Source organism: Cheilinus undulatus, linkage group 13, assembly GCF_018320785.1.
Source record: "Cheilinus undulatus linkage group 13, ASM1832078v1, whole genome shotgun sequence".
In the NCBI taxonomy this organism is placed as follows: domain Eukaryota; kingdom Metazoa; phylum Chordata; class Actinopteri; order Labriformes; family Labridae; genus Cheilinus; species Cheilinus undulatus.
In genome coordinates, this window is record NC_054877.1 from 36,137,226 (window position 1) to 36,158,369 (window position 21,144).

At 39.9% G+C, this 21,144-nt stretch overlaps 1 protein-coding gene across 1 annotated transcript in view; it reads left to right on the plus strand.

Annotated features, from left to right (window-relative positions):
- Nucleotides 1–16,755: 16,755 nt before the first annotated feature.
- LOC121520228 overlaps nt 16,756–21,144 on the plus strand; it is an 87,588-nt gene continuing 83,199 nt past the window's right edge. Inside the window, exon 1 of the mRNA XM_041803603.1 lies at nt 16,756–16,840. Coding sequence (XP_041659537.1) covers nt 16,771–16,840 — 70 coding nt within the window. The 5' untranslated portion in view covers nt 16,756–16,770. The remainder of the gene's footprint in view (nt 16,841–21,144) is intronic.

Sequence of the window (21,144 nt, forward strand, 5' to 3'; positions counted from 1 at the left end):
GTTGGTGTTTGTCCAGGCCGGCTGGAGCAGGCCCAGCTCTCCCTCTCTCTTACTGAACGTGGTAAATAGCCTGTTTCAACACACTGTTCAGACGCTGGGACACAGCACAACAACACACCAAATCAACAGTGAATTAAAGACTCCTAGGGGAAGCCACAGAGCAACATTAGAGGAGGTGTTTTGGAGAGACAGATCCACCAATTAACTGTTCTGAGAGGGGTCCTGGAGCCTCACGCTGGCCACGTTTCCAGACCCTCCTCTGTGTGCTGTGTGTTGAATTAGATAAATAAAAGAAGGGAAATGTGAGCTATCTTGTTGTCACGCTATTGTTTACCATCACCATGGGGAGCTAGTGACACTTTATTAGCCTGAATATGTCTGTTACGGAGGCAGAAGCAGTCGGAGAAATGCAAACTTTCAAAATAAACCCCATTAATATTTGCACCTTGAGACGTGTGCTGCGCAAGCGAGAGAGTATTTGTTCATTTCTGTCATGTCTCAGATTTGAAGAGACACGCACACACAGGCACATCTTCTCCCCGGCTTCCCTCCGTCTAAATTGGGTGCAGTTATCCTACAGCTGAGCTGGTAAAAAGGGATAATGCAGGAGCACTTCAGAGGGCAGCTCCTCTCTGCCCTCTGAGAAGCCGAGCCGGGGCCGCGCTGGAGCCACGCCTAGCTGAGTGCACCGCTCCGAGGCCTTACTGACATAAATCTGCACAGCAAAGCAACTGTGTGGCAACGCTTATTTAGTTTACCAGCTGTAGCAGCTGAACCCAAAGCAATGAGGCCTCACTCTTTCTTCAGAAAGTAAATGAGAACGCTTCGAATACCCCAGCTGAATTTTTTTTGGTGTGTATTATCTACCCCCCCTTCCTCCTCTTCCTCCAGCCTGCACACTTGACTGTTCCATCGTCAGAGGCCCTCCATCTTGTCAGAATGAGGTGAACTAATGGGCCGTGGCTGAACAGCCTGAGCTCAGAGGCTATCAGTTCCCCCTGGAAGGCTGGGGAGGAAGAGGAGGAGGAGGAGAAGAAAGGCGAGGTCCTTCGCCCTCTCTGGCGACCATATTTCTGTTCTGCCTCAGATAAATCCTTGCTCAAATCAAAAGGAATAGTCTAGCTCTATAGTATGATGTGAGTAGTTGTCCTCATTTCCTCTGCTTACATCTTATGTAAATGTTATTCCGATTTTAGCTAGCTTAAAGAGAGCTTGGTTATTTTCCCAATTCCATCACATATTGTCATTAGGGTCCTTCATCATGCCTCTAACATCCTTTGGTTTTTAGCCATGCAAGCAGGGCAGCTCCTACCATGTTGGCCTACAACTTTGGTCTAGAATCAAAATCTTAGCAGCTATTGGATAAATTTCCCTTAATTGTAACATAAATATTTATAGTTCCCTGATGATAAATTCCTCTGACCTTGGTCATCCTTTGACTTTCTCCCCCAGAAGTAGTTTTAAATTCATGCTTTTTGTAGAATTTCTTATTAGTTACTGAATGTATTAACTTAATGAACTAAATTAGTTTATTTGTTTATTTGACAGGGGGCATGCTCTACACAGCTGTTCAGCCAGAATTATTAATAAATTATTTACATCTGCGAATCCTGGGCAAGAAGAAGTTAATATAAAAACTCAAGTGAATACAAATTAAGGTATACAATTACGGCCCTGCTTTATTGTTAGAGTTGTCCCATACTGCTTTCAGAAATGCCTCTGAAAATGCAAAAACTGGCTTTCAGCTAGCATGCCAACGCACTCATCTGATATTCTATTTTCTAAGCAGCTTCACTTGTTTCCTATTTTCCTACAGGCCACAAGCCTTTAAAGCCACAATGAATTTTATTGCTACCAACAGGAAATGCAACCAGTGGCAGTGCCATGCTATCAGACAGTGTCATGGTCAAACGTGATATATGATACAGTATGATAGGATACAAAACAATATGAGATGAGACAATATGGTACAATAGGATACAATACTATAAAATAATGTATAAGTGAAGGTATGATGTGATACCATATGAGATAGGACAGTAAGAGATAAGATGCTATTATGTAATACAATAGAAGATGAGACAATATGATTCAACACGCTATGTAACTATACCTTATGATACAATATGAGATTAGATGAAATGACACAATAAGATATGATACAAGACTTTATGAAACAGAAATGCAAACTGCAGCACGACAACATGAAATACAATACAAATGATATGAGATGAGACAGTATAAGCAGAGGTGATACCATGTCATAGAATATGATATGAGAAGATACAATACGATGATTTATGATGAGACACGATAATACAATATGAAATGATAACATGATAGATTGGACACATGAGACAAAATGGTACCATATGATGTGATTTGATAAGAGACAGTATGATGATAAATAAGATTCAGTGAAATACGTTATGTTTCAATTCATTTTAATAGTATACAACAGGATACGTTGTGATGGAATATGATAAGGATACAATACAATACAGTACAAGATGAGACAATAGGATACAATACCAGACTATCTGATACAGAAATGAATAAGACATGATAAAATGCAATCTATGATAACATGAAATACAATACAAATGATATGAGATAAGACAACGTGAGACAGTATGAGAAGAGGCGATACCATAGGATACAATATAAGTTAACACATGATAATTTATAAGATAATAAAATGCAGTATAATATCATATAATATCATAATATAATATTCCACAATATGATATAACAAGATAAAATATGATACCACATGACAGGACATGCCATTATATAATACATAAGATATGATAGTTTATCATAAGACACAATACCATATAATACAGTATGATAGGATAAAATACAGTAGAATAAAAGCGATATGAGACAAGACAAGACAATCAGAAACAATATGAGATGACATAACACAACACGCCAAGATACGATCTGATATGATACACTACTATATTGCTACCATACACTGCCTGTTATGGTCTTTTATGGAAGCTGAACAACATAAATGCAAAGAAAAAATTGGCAAAGAAACCAGAAGCAACATGGCATAGAATTTGTATGAAATCTACACAGCATTAAAGTTGTATTTGTTTTCACTGTTCAACATGGAACTAGTGTGCTGCTTGCTGACTTGTTGAGTCATAACTGGCATTACAGGTCAGCCAAAGATGTCTGATAGTAACTAAAGCTCAGCAGCCTGTTGCACCAGCTATGCGTAAGTTCTCCCTTAAGTTATGGCGTAAAGTCCACACTAAACCCTACGTTGAAACTAGTTAAGTTCTAACTTAAGTTGTGTCATTGTTCGGTTGCACCACAGAGACATAAGGTTGATCTTTACTAGTAGATATTTACGTCCAAACTAACCAAAATATTGTCGCCGATATGACATATGGTCTTACTTTAACAAATCACTGAAAAACAAATTTGTAACCCTGTGTTTGCTACAGACGTGAATGGCTAAAAATAACGTTTGTTAACTGCTATTAATCCTCAAACAGCATCCAACGTGGATGAAGAATATGACAAGGCATTTTGCCTATGTAAGTATTGTGAAGCCTACAGCCTAAACCTAGAGCCAGTATAAATAACAACACTGGTATCAAGTGGTGAAATCGCTAATAACATAAGATAATACAACAGTGGATGACGGAAATGATCTCCGCTCATGGAAAACAGCAGTTATTGATCATGGAGAATGCAGTGCTGACTCCAAATTTCCGGTAAAATCCTCAACTCCTCGTCACCTTCCAGGTTATCACATCTTTTGGAGCTATCACTATGACAGACGTTTTCTACTTAGGACTTTACACCTAGTAGGGGTTAGGTGTAAGATTTAAGTTAGAACTTACGCCTACGTTGAAACTATCACAGCTAGTGCAACACCTTAAATGTTAGGAGAGTGTAAACTCCGTCCTAAGTAAGAACTTATATTCAAACTAGGCTATGTTTGAACCTAAGCACAGCTGGTGCAACCCGTAGCAGCCGAGTCGAACACACTAATGTAAATAAACACTTCTACTCACTGCTACTTTGACTAGGATAGTAAAGCCATGACTGCTGCTGTACTGGATCAGCAGTATTTCATTTTAGCTGCTGGGGATGTACTGTACAAGTAACTGAAAAATGACAATATTTTTTTTGACAGTATTTTTCCATTAGTATTTTTGGAGGTCTCATATTGGTGCTAAGTTAAGGCATCTGAAAAGGTATCAAAATGCTTGTTTATGTTAACATTTAGGAGAAAGCACAGGTAATTACAGCCAGAAAGAGCTGCTCTCATGTTCCATTCTTGATATTGTCTCTGTTAATTTGCATTTCTTTCCACATTAGTGTGACTTTAGCCTGCCATGACATGCCATGTAACATGATTAACCTGCTGAAGTGCATGGTCAGAATGTGTTAATTAATTTCAGTGTTATCCCAAAGACCTGTACACCACTCAACCGCCCAAAGTCAGAATTGAATTAGTCCAAAAAACGAATAAACCTTATCTTAGATTCAGGGGTTATCAGCCCCTTGTAAGGCCACATGAGACATTCTTATTGTTGATTGTGAGGCTGCGATAAGAGCTGATGTAGAATACAATATCATCCAGCTCTGTAACTATCACAACAGCAAGGATTAAAGGCTTTAGATATGGAGAGCAGATAGCAGTGCTGACCAGTCGTCGATGCCTTAGGTGACACAAGGTAACACAGCAGGGCGACTCAAAGGAGTTTTGTTTGGCCAGGTTGTGACAGTGGTGTCCCGCTCAATAAGCTGGGGGCTATTTTGTAACAAAGATGACCAGCGCGAGGTGCCAAAGCAGGTCTGTCGAACAAACATTTCTACCGGCCTCGAGCCATGCCAGCGTTGGCGATGAAGCGAGGTGATGGTCGGAGGGATGGTGGGGGTGGGTGGGAGAGGGGTGCTCCTCACTCCTCACTCCTCCTCCTCCGTCACATGCAAGCTGGAGCACAGACTGCACCTTTCCGTCGGGACCGCAGTGAATGGAGGTGTAATTGGCCGTATCCAGTGATAGATGGCTGTTCAACCTTTGTTACTCGTCGATGGCAGGATGCACAGAGGCTTGTCACACAATATGAGGTTGATTGTGAAGTCTATTAAACGTGGTTCTCCGGAAAAAAGGCTTAAAAAAATCTCAAGAATGATCTGATTTAGAAATCAACCCGTGCTCCGTGATTGCACATTATATTTCAGAGACGATAAACATGACTAAAAATTTGATCACAGTTAATGAATCATTTTCATTTATAGAGGCAGCTAGGGAACATAACTCATGTAATTATTGGAAATTACAACCCATTGTCTCTCTCACATCAATCAAAGATCCAAATTATGGTCTTCAGTTTATTCCAAACAAATCACCGTATCAAGGAATTCCACTTATGTATGTGCATAATTAAATAATTTTGGAAACCTGAAAGCAGAAACACGACTCCATCTGAGATTTACTGCCATTTTAAACTGTTAAAAGAAAATAAAGACTTCTAAGAAAATAATCAGACATATAGAAACTCCTCCATATATTATATAAAGCAGGGAGGTTATTGTTTTGTTTGTTTATTGTGCAAAAAAAAAATAGTAAGTTGATTGAGGCAACTGGCAAGACTGAATATAAGTAATTATTTGAATTTACAGCCTATTGTCTCTCAAACTAATTAAAGATTTGAGATACTGGATTTAATTTATCCCAAACAAGTGGCATTAAGCAGGAAATTCCTACTTATGAAAAACTGAAACACATTTAAGAAGCTTGTATTAGGGATGGAGATCAAAACCTGGTCTTGTTAAGACCCAGTTCTGCATTTTTCAACACCCATGAACTAATGCAGCATAGTTAATCTACTTCCAATTGCAATCACAACGCCCAGGCTATACAACTACATAATTGCTTAAAGCAGTGGTTCTCAACGCTGGGAGGTCCTGAGACACTGAGAGGGGGTCTCCAGATGTCTTAAAAACACTAAAACTACTTTTTAAAATTACACTGTTGCCACTAAACTAATTTTTGCCACTTAAAACCCATTTTTGTCCATTTTAAACCCTTTCCACCACTATTTCTGCGTGCTTTTGTCACTTCTAAACCAATTCTTGCCACTTTTTGCCTATTATTCCCTTTGCTGACCCATTATTGCCACTCTTAATCACTTTTTTCGCCCATTCTTGCCCATTTTAAACCACATTTCACTATTTGATATGTCAGTTTTTTCCAGTTTAACCCATTTCTGCTCATTTCTATCCATTCTTCACTCAGTTAACCCTTTTTTGCCTGTTTATGTCAATTTTTAATCCCTTTTCACCAAATTTCCAACCATACTTGCCACTTCTAAGCCATTTCCGTCCATTTTAAATCCACTTTTACTAATTTTTTTGCTTAAAACTGTTTTTGCTATTTTTTGGAGGTTATTTTTGCTACTTTTATCAAACTTTTGCCTCTTCTAACCCATTTCTGCTACTTTTAAAAACCAATTTCATCACCTTTCCACCTTTTTTGGTGATATTAACCCATTTTAGATTTAATTCCAAATCTAACAAAAGAGATTTACATTGTTAAAAAGGCTACACATGAATAAAAAACGATATCTGTGTCTTTGATAAGAGTGGGTATTATTCAGATTAAATAAAATATATGGATACCACAGCTTAACTTTATAATGGACAATGATATTTGCTGACCATGAGCCCCCAGTTTGACTGAGCCCCAGAAAGCTCTCCCATTTATCCTCCTTATAGGCGGCCTTGTCTGCACATGACTATTCTTGATTGTTCATGGCTGTGGTAGACCACCTTCAGGTACAGTGGGGGTCCCCAGTCCCTGGAACCTTTATTTTGGGGGTCGCGGGCTGAAAAGGTTGAGAACCACTGGCTTAAAGGGTGCAATAATTTTGGTATAAAGTAGTACCTGAAATGTTAACAAAAATGCCTGCAGAAAGGCCTTTAAATTTATTGCACTTTTTTCCAAAGTGGATGTAGAGTTTTAGCTGGCAGAGAAGGTTCTGCTCAAAAGACGCTCCCTGGGTTAGCCAAGCAGCATGCTCTGACTTTCCAGAGAACGTGTGACTAGAAACCCCCATATGGATAGTTACTGTACATTTATGACAAAACCTACAGAATACAATCAGATTAGTTCAAAAGCAATTAATCCATAGTAGCATGAATCTGAATATGAGCTTTATGCTATAAAGGATGAGGCTGGGGTGGAGGAAGTTAAGCTTAGCCAGCAGCAGCAACATTAATGCAAGCAGTGATTAGTGAGAAGTATGTCATATTTAAAGAAAGAGAAAGAGCTGTGATTGGCTGTGGGAGCTGGGAGGCAATAACTGGGATCAGCTGGCTGTAAGCTGATCACAGCTGGGCGTATGACTACCATGTCCTGCATAAACTACTAACACTGAGCTTCATTAATATGAAAACAGTACTGTAAAAACTTCAGGTTTGTATTTTTAATGCTTCTTAATATTTGTGTGTTTTGAGTTAAGACATCATTCTTAAAGCTATCGTTATCCTCTCATTTTTCTTGGTAATGAAGCAAGTAGACTCATGAAGCTTAGCTGATAAGACCAAAAGTCGGCACATTTGTCAGTTTGTTGTCAGGAGGAAGCTTAAGAGACTCAACCTCTTTTTCCCAATTATTTTAAATGTATCTAAATATCTTAAAATGTTTTTTATATACCGCAGCCACTGTAGACTGACTTCAAAGCCACCTTCAGTGTCCACATGGCTGTTGTAATCAGACATCGTCCACTCTCCAGTCTATGATCCTGACATGAATTTATTGATCTTACACACCTGCAGTGTAGCAAAAGCCTCTAGTAAACAGTCAAGTTAAAAGTGTATTTTCATGTAAACTGTTGGGATATGTTTTTTAAATCATTTTGATAGTTTAATTGGAAGTTGAGTAGGAAATTTGCACAGTTTTTTTGATGAATTTGATTCAAAAGTCTGGGGGAAATTTGCTGAAAATTGAATGTACTTCATGAACATTTGGGAAATGTATTTGTAATTTTTGTAATTTGATCAGGAATTTCAAAATTTTGGGGGGGTTCTTTAAAAATTTCAATAATTTTCATGGAAACTTTAGGGAATTTGTTTGGATATTTGGGGGAATTTTCCTTTTTTTTTTAAATCAGTTTTGGGGAATATATTCGCAAGTTTGGGAGAATAAGTGAGAAATAAATCGGAAAAAAAATCTGAAGAAAATTTGGGATACTCTAAAATGTGTTTTAGAATTTTCGTAGGCATTTCTAGGTCATTTCTTTGTAATTGATTGGCCATTTGTATGGATTTTTGAGAGGAAATTTACCAAAAAATTGAGAACTGTGAAATTTTCCCCATGTCGTCCATTATCAAACCAACAAGAAAAATGACCACACCATAGCTGTCTTCATCTGAACATTTCTGGCTCACTGATGACCCCCAACAAAGGACAAACTGACCAAAACATCTGCACTAAAACTGATCCAGTGCTGGATTTTCTTTAAAAACAAGGCCTACAGGAGATTTGTGAACATCATTTTCGGTCAAATAAAAATTCTGTGCAAAATAAGAGGAGCTTTTAAACTTATCTGGTCCTACTTATCTCAAATAAATGGAAGAAATCTAAAATGCATTCTAAACAGAAGCTCAAGTCTCAGGAGGTTGATGGCTTTCAGTTGGATGGGCGTTAGCTACAACCAGTGGCTACAGTTTACACTGAAGTCTGATGGTAAAAGATCAAAGATAGAAACATGATAAGATGATCTGAAGTTATGAAGCTGATATACGCCTTAATGACGATTAGCTAACTTGTGGTAACATTTGTAGAAAAGTTTGTTTGTGGTGTTATGTACAGTGTTTCTGACAGCATGAATGCATTGCTAAAACTATGTTGCCTTACCCAAGAACAAATGTAGACATCCTTGTTGATCTTTGTGCTGAGCCAACTGTGTGGTCTGCCACTCAGCTTAATCCAGAGGAGACACATGGCTGTGTTTATGTGAGGTTTAGGGAAAGGGATAAAATACATTTTGTTCTCTAGTCTCTCAGCATACCTTGCATCAGTGATGCCTGTACTCCATAAACACTGTTTGACCATTTTTTATAACTATGCAGTACTTTAAGAAATTATTCAGATCCCCTTTACTTTTTTCACGTTTATGTTGCAACCTGATGCTACAGTGGAAAGGAAAAAAAATCATGTTTATTCTCATTAATCTACACTCAGTACCCTATTAGGGCTAATTCAAAACAGATTCTGAAAAATGTTTACATATATATATATATATATATATATATATATGATTATTTTTCTAAATACATTTGTAAAATTTAGCTCAGGTATTCCAATTTCTCTTGATCTTTGCTGAGATCTTTCTTCACTTTGACTGGAGTCCACCTGTGGTAAATTAAATTCATTGGACATGATTTGGAAAGGCACACACCTCTCTATAGAAAGTCTCACAGCTGGCAGTGCATACCAGAGGAAAAACTAAGCCACGAGGTCAGAGGATCAGCCTGTAGAGCTTAGAGACAGAATTGTTGCAAGGCACAGATCTGGGGAAGGTACTGAAATTCTGTTTGCACGGTGCTCTTGGGGACACAGAAGTTTGGGGCGCAACCAGGACTCGTCAAAGCTGCTCGCCTGGCCAGACTGAGCAGGGGGGGGGGGTCACTCTGATGGGGCTCCAGAGATAGGACAACGTTCCACTACATCTGGATTAACCAGGCACAGCTCATCACCTGCCCAATACCATCCCAACAGTGAAGCATGGTGGTGGCAGCATCATGCTGTTGGGAGCACTAGGGACTGGGAGACTGATCAGGCTTGAAGGAAGCTGTACAGAGCAGAGTATAGAGATATCCTCAATGAAAACCTGTTCAGGACCTCAGAATGAGTTGAAGGTTCGCCCTCCAACATGACAATGATCCTAAGCACACAGCCAAGACAACACAGGAGTGGCCCAGCCAGAGCCCTGACCTGAACCTTATAGAACATCACTAGAGAGAATGGCTGTCCACAGGCAGTCCCCATCCAACCTGACTGAGCTTGAGAGAGTTTGGAAGGGAAAATGGCAAAACATCCCAATCTAGACATGCAAAGCTTGAGGCTGTAATTGCTGACAAAGGGACTTCAACTAAGCAGCGAGTAAAGGTCTGGCTTATTATGTCCAATGTGATATTTCAGGTTTTTTTTTTTTTTTATTATTATTTTTAGTAAGATACAAAAATGTCTAAAATTCTGCCTGTTTTGTCAATTTAGGGTACTGAGTGGAGATTAATGATCAAAAAAAAAAAAAAAAAAATTGAAACAATTATAGCATCAGGCTGGTAAATATTAAATTACTGCAGAAAAAAAGTAAACTAGCAAGCTGGATGTCCCAGTGTATTGTTTGTTGTTATCTGTGGCAAATGTGATGTAGAAGTCTATAAAAGTTATGAGAGTAAATGTGCATTTTTAAAGTTTGGCATCTTCAAACAACAAATACAGGATAGTTTACTCTCATAAATAAAATTCAGATCCCGTCTAATCCCAATACTCTGATGCTGTTTGACAAGATGTATGTGCCTGTGAGTTACCCAGAGGGTCCACTGCACCTTCTGAAGGATATACACTCAAACACCTCCCCTGAAAATCAATGGCCTGCATGATTGATGTGCTTAATGTTAAGGAAAGAGAGTTGCCATACATCAGGTTTTCTTGCAGCGTGCCTGTTCTCGTTCAATAATCCGGTCACGGGGCAAAGACTCTGACGCAAGCAGGAAACAAACATCTCCAGAGACGATTTGTAAAAATACAGACAGACGGAGACGACGACAGCTGCGGGTTGATGGGATGAAATAAGGAAATGTGAGCAGAAATTAAATCCCTCGAGGAAGTTTTCCCCCGTGCTCTTTAGACAGGTAGAACTAAAAAGAACAGATTAATAAATAAAAGGTGGCTTTTGTCAGGGGCTTTTTGACATCCCCAAACAGTTGGGAGTAGCAGCGAGACGAGTGATGCTCGTTAACTCTGACCCAAATCATAAGAGACACTGGGAGCTGTTAAAACACAGAGCAGATTGGGGAGTCTGGGTGACCTAGATAGCATTGGTTTTGACAAGCAGCCGTACATCGCATTAAATCGCTCTTGCATCTAATACAATGAGGCATATCGACTTCGTCCGTAATGAAAATTACATTGTGATAAGGCTCTTTGTGACATGGAAAATACCTTTCCCATCGCATGCACTCTGTGGCTCCTTCTTGAGGAGAGTGCTTCTGTGGAGATCGCCCCTGCGTGCAGACCTGGGTGACTTTATGCAGCGAGTGATCGCACATGAGGAGTGACACACGGTCTAGACGGCTGTGCACGAGGAGAGCCAATGGTGAGGCAACTCCACAGAGCTGATGTTCAAGGAAATGAGATGAGCTTAAACATCAGAGCTCGCTGGAGAATAATGGAAAGGCTGAAGGACATGTCTGTAGGAGGAGGAGGAGGCTGTAATGAGGCTATTTCATGGATCAATTTGCTTTATATAAACAGGAGTGCACAAAGCATCTGTAGATAAAAGACATGTCCATCTAGATGCTTTACTTCAATCTCACAAAAGCAAACCCATTTTACATTGAGATGTCGTCTTATATACCATGCAGACCATTTTACGAGTTTAGCACTCTGTATTTTTCCTACTAGATGTGAAAATGTCAAAGATAAATGTTGATTTATATCTAGAGAAACATTTTAAGGCAGCAGGAATGCACATTTGGGATAAAGAGAGGCCTCAAATAAACAATCCACGTCTAAATAAATGGTGCAAAAACAGCATTTTTCTTTCTCTGCATTGGTTTGTGACTAAAACCAACGAAGTATTGGTAAAAGGAATTCCATTTGTGGTGCTGAAAACACAAAAATATGATGTTTAAAATATTCAACATGACATCTTTATCCGCAGACAGTGTCCCACTTACTGTGGATAATCCACAATCCCTGTTAAATAGCTTTCTTGGGACCATAAAGTAGTTCCAATAAAAACTGCTCTCATGAAGGTCTGTGGATTATCCAGATTTAATAAGGACACTGCTTTTTAAAGTCATAATGCTGCTCAGTTTGCGGAAGTCATGTGAAATTTCATATTCATGTCTTTTCTGTCATTGGCTTTGGACGACAAGAGTAAAACTGCAACTAATGATGATTCAAATCATTTCCATCTGTGTGTGTTTGGAGTTCAAGGCTTCACTTTAAGCTTAGAGTAACGAGGAAATTTACATACAAAGCCAATTCCAAAAAAGCTGAGGCGCTATGTAAAACAGAATACAATGATTTGCAAATCTCATAAACTCATATTTTATTCGCAATAGAAAATAAACAGCATGTCTGCTCTTTAAACAGGGACATTTTACCTTTTCATGAAAAATATGTGCTCATTTTGAATTTAATGGCAGCAACACATTTTAAAAAAGTAGGGACAGGACAATTAAAGGCTTGAAAAGTAAGTGGTACAGTACTGTAGGAGCATTTTGCAACCAAAAATGATAATTGGCAAAAGGGCAGTAACATGACTGAGTAAAGAAGGAGCATTTTAGACAGGCAGAGTCTCTCAGATGAAAAAACGAGCAGAGGTTCACTAATCTGTGGAAAACTGTGTCAAAACAATTGTGGAACAATTTCAGAAAAAGGTTCCTCGGTGTAAAATTGCAAAGACTTTGATTATCCCACCATCTACAGCAGTGGTTGGGTCACGGGAACCCACCATCAACTCTTCAAGGAGAATTTTGACCCAAATTTTGCAGATTTTTTTTGGTCAATCAGATGTATTTAATAGAAAAAATATTAGAGCTTGGGCCTAAGACAGCACAAAAAGTGTGACAAAACAACCAAACAGGACAAAACGTGCATGATAGAGTCTCATAGACAATATTGTGCAATTTTTTTTCCCAGGCACACATGCACGACCCACTGAAAAGGACTTCACTACCCATTTTTGGGTCCCAACCCACCAGTTGAGAACCACTGATCTACAGTACATGATACCATCAAAAATGCAGAGGATCTTGAGAAATCTCTGTGTGCAAGGGACAGGGTTGAAGGTCATTGTTGAATGCCTATAACCCTTCAGGTTATTAAAAACAGACTGCATGGGCTCAGGTATACTTCCAGAATCACTGTCTGTCACCAGTTCACTGTGCCATCTAAAAGTGCAAAGAAGAAACCATATGTAACCACAATCCAGAAACATCACTAAAGCTCATTTAAAACGGACTGAGGCAAAATGGAAAACTGTTCTGTGGTCAGATGAATCAAAATTTGACACTCCTTTTTAAAATAGCAAATGTTGTATACTGTGGACTAAAGAAGAGAGGGCCTATCCAGATTGATATCAGGGCACAGTTCAAATGCCTGCATCTCTGATTATGAGGCTACATAAGGCCCTGCAGCATGGTCAGCTTACACATCTGGAAAAACACTATTAATGCTGAAAAGAAGATAGAGGTTTTAGGGCAACATATGCTCCCATCCCGACAGCGTCTCTTTCAGGGAAGGACTTACATATTTCAGCAAGACAATGCTAAACCACATACCAAATCCATCACAACAGTATGGCTTCCAGGTCCAGGTGCTGAACTGACCTGCCCTCCGTCCAGACTGGGACAACATTCTAAGGACTGAGACCGAGAATTGAATTGGGGAAACTGGTGCAACACCTCATGCAGCGTTTTGGAAGGAAGATGATGGCTGTCCTTCACACTTATTAAAAGAGACACGTAGAAAGAATAACGTCTCTTTATGTACCAATTCATCAACTTTACTGATGTAAACATGAAAAAGTACTGGCTCCGAAATGTTCTGACAGAATAAATGTGGAAAAGCAGTTATCTGAACGACTTTTTCATCTTCCGTTTGTGTGCTAGCTTCACTTTATATCTGCTAAACTGTGACAACTAAAACAAATGAAAGCTTTATAATACAGACAATGAAGAACAATTATAGTCAGTATGGCGTGTTATGGTTTTAGAATAATGAATACACTTTGAGAAAAGTAGCATTTAAAATAAATGATTTTGGCTGTAAAGATTTGTCCTTTTTTATTTTTATTTTTTTAAAGGTTTATTTTGGGCATTTTTGTGCCTTTATTTGATAGAGGAGGATAGTGGATAGAGTTGGAAACAGGGACGAGAGCAGGGGAGAGACATGCGGTAAAGGGCTCCAGGCCGGATTCGAACCCAGGCCGTCTATGCACACAGGGCGCGCCTTAACCACTTGGCCACCTGCGCCCCAAGGTTTGTCTTTTTTAAGATCGAACTGCACCACTAGTGCTTTTCAGTGTCAGTGAAGCAAAAAGTTATGGGAGAAGCAAGGCAGCAGTATGAATCTCAATTTGAGGTTGCAACAAGCTTTATGCTATAAAGGAGGAGGCTGGGGTGGAGGAAGTTCAGCTTTGCCAGCAGCAGCACTGTGAGGCATCAGCATTAATGCGAGCAGGGATTAGTGAGAACTAGTCATATTTGAATACACTGCTGTGTTGAGAGAAAGAGCTGTGATTGGCTGTGGGAGCTGGGAGGCGTTATTTGGGATCAGCTGGCCATCAGCTGAGAAATAGATGATTTGAACATTAAAACCTTACCATAGCTTAATACTTTTTTAGCTCCAGGAACTGTTAGTAAGGTCGAATTCTAGCATTAATGCAGCTGATCCAACCAGCTTGACTGATATCATTAATAAATCACAACTGGGGAGGGCCTAGTCTCTGGGTTTTGCAGGGGCTCAGCCAATTCTGTGGGCAAGCCTGAGGAGAAGCATGCTCCAGGACCCATGCTGGTTTAGGCAAAGACCAGAAACAATGCTGGCTTCGCCTCTGGTTTAATCCTATTGCTGAAGACAAAGGGAACTTGTCAAGATTTACAAGGAGAAACAGTAAAAAGGTAAATATTTGATAGCACAAGGTGCTGATGACTTTTGTCTTGTCCACTGAGCTGTCTGTGAGTTTTTAAAGGGAAATAAGAATTTAAGGAGCAGAGGTGGACTTATTACTGCAGAGATATTGCAGTGGCTTAACCAATATGGGCTTAAAGGGACAATTAAGCATGCAATTAAGAAAAATTAATGCACTAAATATGGACATTAATCTAGTGCAATTAGTGCATTAATACTGACAGCCCTAGTTCAAACATGCACATTTAATCATATGAAAATTATGATTTAAAAGTTTGTCCTTTGACCACATCTGAATGCCTCTTTGGAGAAAAATACACACTGGGTATGGATACTCTGGAGATTTTCTATTACATGTGTTATGCTCTATCCTTTTAGGTTAAAATCAGTCAAGATGTTAGCAAGACAGTGCACACATGAGTTCATGTAGTAGTGCTTAACATAGCCGCTCATATGTATAAAGCTAGACTCATCAGCGGAGATGTGAGAGGATGTATCTTCTCACATCTCCCCTTAATGAGTCTGTCTCAAAACTGTATTTGGGTCAAATTGTGAAAAGCAACATGGCCCTTGCACATATCTCAAAGAAACCTAAGATGACCCCGAAATCACACTCATATTCTCACTCTCACCTCTCACAATGTCACACAATGTCACACTGCATAACGTGTGCCTGGTGCTCCATGTGCTGCTGCTCTTTTCAGGCCGGGCGATGCTGAGGGCTTCTTTCTCCAACAATGGCCCATCACCATGCCAACAGAAGCGGTGCCAGCCACTGTGCCAGCTTGGCACGGCCTCCATGTTAGCAGTGGATGATTCAAGGGCATTAAAGCACAATGTGGGGGGTGGGGGGGTGGGGGGTGTTCCAGTTTATGGACGCTGGTGCCAGGATTTCCACCAGAGTTTGCTTTGAAACAGGCTGTCATTAACCGCTCTCTGCTACTTCCCCTCCTCTCGCACTGTCGGCTTCAGCTCTCAGCATTGACAATCCATCTTCTGATAATGTACTTTGCATGCACAGATGCATTGGTCATGCTTTAATGTTCTACATTTACTCACAAGCAGTACATTTAAGAGAGATATTCACCACAGGTTGCCTTCGAGGGTGGGCACTGACAAAGCACGTGTGCCGCACTCTCATTAAGGATTGATGATCCAGAAAAGATAATAACATCCTTAAATGATTTGTTAAATCAGTGACTGCGTTTTTGTATCTTAAATCAACATTGTAATAAGTGATAAGAGGCCACGTGTTTGGCATTTTCATTCTCGACCAGCTCCTGCTTAATATTGACAGTCATCTCTATCTCTCTCACCTTGCAGTGCTCGGGGCAAGTGACTGTGATGGGCTGTCGGACGGCATCTGAAGTGCTCTCCCAAAGAATAATACCCACTCCTGATCTGCTCTGAAGAACAATATTTCATTCAATCAATGCCACTGACTCCCTCAGGGGGAATTACTCCAGAGTAACAGGCGGACACTCAGAAAAGAGCAACAACGGACCATGTGATACTTGACCTTCATGGAGAGAACTCAGGTACACTCCAGAAGATGTCAAACCTGATCTGACGCTGCTCTCAAGAGGGTCTCACAGCTCATAATTCAATCATCCTTTCGCAGATTTTTAAAGCAATACTCCAACACGATGGGCCAGAAGTGACAGAGATCAGATGTCAATGCTGGATCTTCATTTATTGAGGAGTACCAGACGTCTCATGATGGAATTCAACGAGATTTTCTCCACCTGAAAGAAGGACAGGAGTGGTGGGAATCGGACACTGGGAGTTTGGAGGAGGATTAGCTTGCGTGCTGCTAACCCATGGTGGATCTGCTGTAAGCAGGACGAGGGACTCAGCAGTGGAGGATGTCCGCGGAGGCCGAGATCCAGCCGGGTGTCAAAACCAGCCAGCGAAAGGAGTCCAGGAGGATCAAAGGTATGTCTGATGCTATTAACCAAGATCTCTCAGTTTAGTTCAGCAGGTACAGTGCCTATAAAAAGTATTTACCCGCCTTGGATGTTGGACCCTTTTATTGCTTGAATGAATGAATGAATCATGGTCAATATAATTTGACTTTTTTGTCCAAAAAAATTAACAAAAACACCTGTAATGTCAAAGTGAAAACAGATTTCTACAAAGTAATGCCAATCAAATAGAAATATTTAATGTAAAATAAAGTGACTGCATAAATATTCACCCCCTTTGGCTGCAACCACAGCACTGAGTCTGTGTGGATAGGTCTCAATCAGGCTTGAACATCTGGACACTTTGAATTTACATTCTTCTTTGCAAAACTGCTCAAGCTCAGGCATGAACAGCCCTTTTCAAGTCCAGCCACAAATTCTTCATTGATTTAGATCTAGGCTTTGACTTGGCCACTCCAGATTTGCCTTGTTGTCTTTCTGTGTAGCTCTCTCTGTATGCTTCAGGTCATTGTCTATCTGGAAATAAATTTTCTCCCAAGCTATAGACTGAATAAGCTTGTCCTCCAGGATTTTCTTATATTTTACCACATTCATTTCACCCTGTACATTTACAAGCCTTCCAGCTGCCGGGACGCATCCCCACAGCATGATGCTGCCACCACTGTGCTTTACAGTGGGGATACGCAGTTTTTGGTGTCTGCTAAACATAGCGTCTTATCTGACAGCCTAGAAGCACCATTTTGGTCTCATAAGACTAAAGAACTTCCATTTGACCTTGGAGTCTCCCGCATGAACTCCAGTCGAGATTTAATGTGAGTTTTCTTCAACAGTGGCTTTCTCTTTGCCTTTAGCAGAGTCTCTCCCATCTGAGCTGCTGAAGCTTGTAACTCCTTCAGACTAGTCATAGGTGTCTTGGTGGTCCCCCTCACTATTCTCCTTCTTGCACATTCAGTTTGAGAGGACGGCCTGATCTATGCAGATGGAATTTTTTAGTATCCACCCCCTGACTTCTTTAAGTTGCTTTGAGTGTTCTCTGTCTTCATGGTTTAATGGTAGCCAGGACCACTGTGACTAGACCTTCCAGACACAGCAAACTTTATACTACAATTGCTTGTAACACATTGACTGCACTCAGGTGATCTCCATTTCACTAATTGTGAGACTACTAGCACCAATTAGCTGGACCTCTGTTGAATGAGGTCAGTCCCTTTCAAGGGGAATATTTATGCTTTCACTTATTTTACCTTTGTATTTTTGTTTAATTGACATTAATTTGTAGAAATCTGTTTTCACTTTGACATTAAAGAGGGTTTTGGGACAAAAAAGTCATATTACATAGACCAAGACTGATTTATAAAATCAATGAAAGAGTAAATCATCCAAACAGCCATATTTTTTACATTATGGACTGAGATAAATGCTCCCAAAGGATGTTGAGAAACATGTAGAAGGTAGTTTCAGCCAAAGATTGTATAAAACATGGGAGAAGTCATGGTGATGAGTTTTGAAGCTTAACAATGGTGGTCACCATATTGGAAATAATGTCTCCACCCTCATTTTTTCTTGCTTGATCTAGAAAAGGCAACATGATGGAACTGGGGCAGACCTTTAGCCTGATAGCAAATAGCTATGGTGCAACCAGCTGTTGGTCAGATCAGCTTCACCCTGAATGATGTATCATTCTTAGGCTTAAAGCCTCAGGACACCCACGCACGTGTTTCTATTAACCCAGGTTGATTAGACCAGCAGAGGTTTAAAACAGGTGGAGCTATGGTGAGAATTTATCATGTAAAAAATTCTAAGCAGAGGGGAAAACAGGTCAACAAGTCCCCCTATCAAAACAGGTGGAGCTGCCGGTCAAACAAACTTGTCCATACCCGCACAGTCCTAGAAGGGGACCAATCATGGTCTCTGCCACTAAGACCTACAGGTGCCCAGGGCCTTTGATACTACTGTAATAGTTGAATAAAAAATATGCACCCACCTGTACAGGGTTAACAAATTAAGACAAGAGCATATCAGACCAAAACCCTTTCCTGTACTAGGCTAACACGTTAACTTCTGCTGTGTGCACTTTTAACATGTATGTTAATGAGGACTGGGGATTTTGGGCCTGCCTCCAGCAGACACTTCTGCACTGGCCTCATTTTCAACATCCTTTGATTTAACATTAAATGGAAAACCAGCAGCTTTCTCATGTTAAACATCAAACATTATCCTTCACTCATCAGTCTGCATTTGGTTAAAAGTGTTTGACTGCCTGAAGAGATCAATTAATACATAGTCTTTTCACCTTACATTTTAAACAGTAAAACAGTATTCAGGGCACTTCCATGTACTGATAGTGTTAGATTAGGCTGCATTCTTAGTTTGAGGTTTTCGAAAGGGTGCTTTTTCTCATGTTGTGGAACCTTAAGCGCTGGTTTTACTAGAACAGATTTGTTTTTTAACAAGGCAGATTCACAGTTTTTCCAGTTGTTGGCCTACAGTCTTTGAGCAGGATTTCATGTAGTGGAGCAGTTTTGACTTCAAAGGGCTGAACAAACACTAGTACCATGTGGTGTTACAGTACTTTTGGAGACTTATTATCATACAAGCAAAAACAAAGGAACAGCTTGTCCACTTATCCAACAGATCTAAGAGAGTGGATAAAACTGAGGTCGCTTTCCCAACAGAGCTGTTTGGTCTGCTTTCAACGAGAGGTCTGAAAGTCTCAGTCAAACTCTGGTGCAGAGTTGATAGATAGATGAACCGTTTTTATCTCCTTCTTTGCCTGCTTTTCTTCTTCATCACTGTCTTTTTAGGATGAAAGCACCACAGACTTAGTTTGACCAAGTACAATGCGAAAGCGAAGCAAACCACATGAATGAGCAATGATGTTGCAGTGAGAAATTTTTCATTTGTCTTTTTGTAGACATACTCAGAATGGTCCATCAAACACTCAAATGATTTTTGTAAAAGCTGATGTATTGTTAGTCGGACTTCAACATGTTAATACTAAATTTTGATAGTTGCAGCAGTCTGAACTGCTCAAATCAGGCTGCCTGATGATGTTACCTGCAATTACGTCCCTTAAAATGCAAACAGCTGGTCCTGGGTGCTGCAAGCAGAAAAATTAGAATTGGGAAATTGAAATCTCATTTTCCAGAATATTTCATTAGATAAAATCGTGCTGTGAATTTACATCTATTCTTTTTTGAACAATCCTGTCTCCCTCATCAGTGTTGCATGTAAGCAGGACATTCAAGGTTATAGTAACTGAAATTTAAATAACTAAAAAACTACTATTTTCAATAGAGATCTTATACTTAGACAAGACTGAGCTATCATCATTTGTATGTTTGTGTGTGCTGCGAAATGCTACGATGGTGTAACCTTGTAAAGCAGATGGACTCGCCAAACTACACATATGTCATTAGGCAAATCTATCTTCCAAAGCTCCAAGCTGCAACGTTAATGCCAGACCTGAAAACAGTTTGGACCAATCAGTTTACTTTGAGAAGAATGAGGCAGTAGCTACAGGTGGGGTTTGGTTGTTCTGAAAACCAGTAGCAATGGCTGCCAATGGTGTAGTGTTTGGCTTGGATGTAGCTGTAGTATAGCGGCATTTTTTTTTTTTATTAGAATAGGACCATATGTGTTTGCTAGAGAGGAATGAACAGCACTGAAAGCATTGTCATGACGAAGGTGATGAAGGTGTTTTTGCTCTTCTGCCGACCTGCCTTGGTGAAGGGGGGGGGGTTGCTGCTGGTGGAACAATTAGCTCAGATGTAGCAACAGCAGCAGTTCTATCAGAACTAGTCCACATTTCTTAACAAGATTGATTTCTTTACCGTGAAAGCTTTCCATGACAGGAAAGATGTTTTCGCTCTTCTACTGACCTGCTTCACATGAGTTTGCCATCATTACAGGTGGGGTTAAGTTACACTACAGGCCGGCTGATAACGCTCTAGCTATTAGCTCAGGTTGTAGCTTTAGAAGAGCAGCAGTTTAGTCAGACCTCGACTACATTTTCTAGCCATAAACTAGCTGTACAGGCCAGCAGCGCTAACCCAGGTTGGCCCGTCATGAGTGTGACAATCAGAATGTTTGTCCAATCACCTTCTGAGAATTTTTCAAAAAGGTCTGCCCTCCCCATAGTTTTGTATTAGAGGTTTTCTAGATGACTGTGAAATATATTGTTTATTGCTATTGTAAGTTTTCTATCTTTTCATCATTCAACTTACAACCAGTACTTGTTTGTAAACTGCTTGGTATGTGATATAATAGATTGACCCTATGAGAGTACAATAGTATCTGGCTAAAGAGGATATT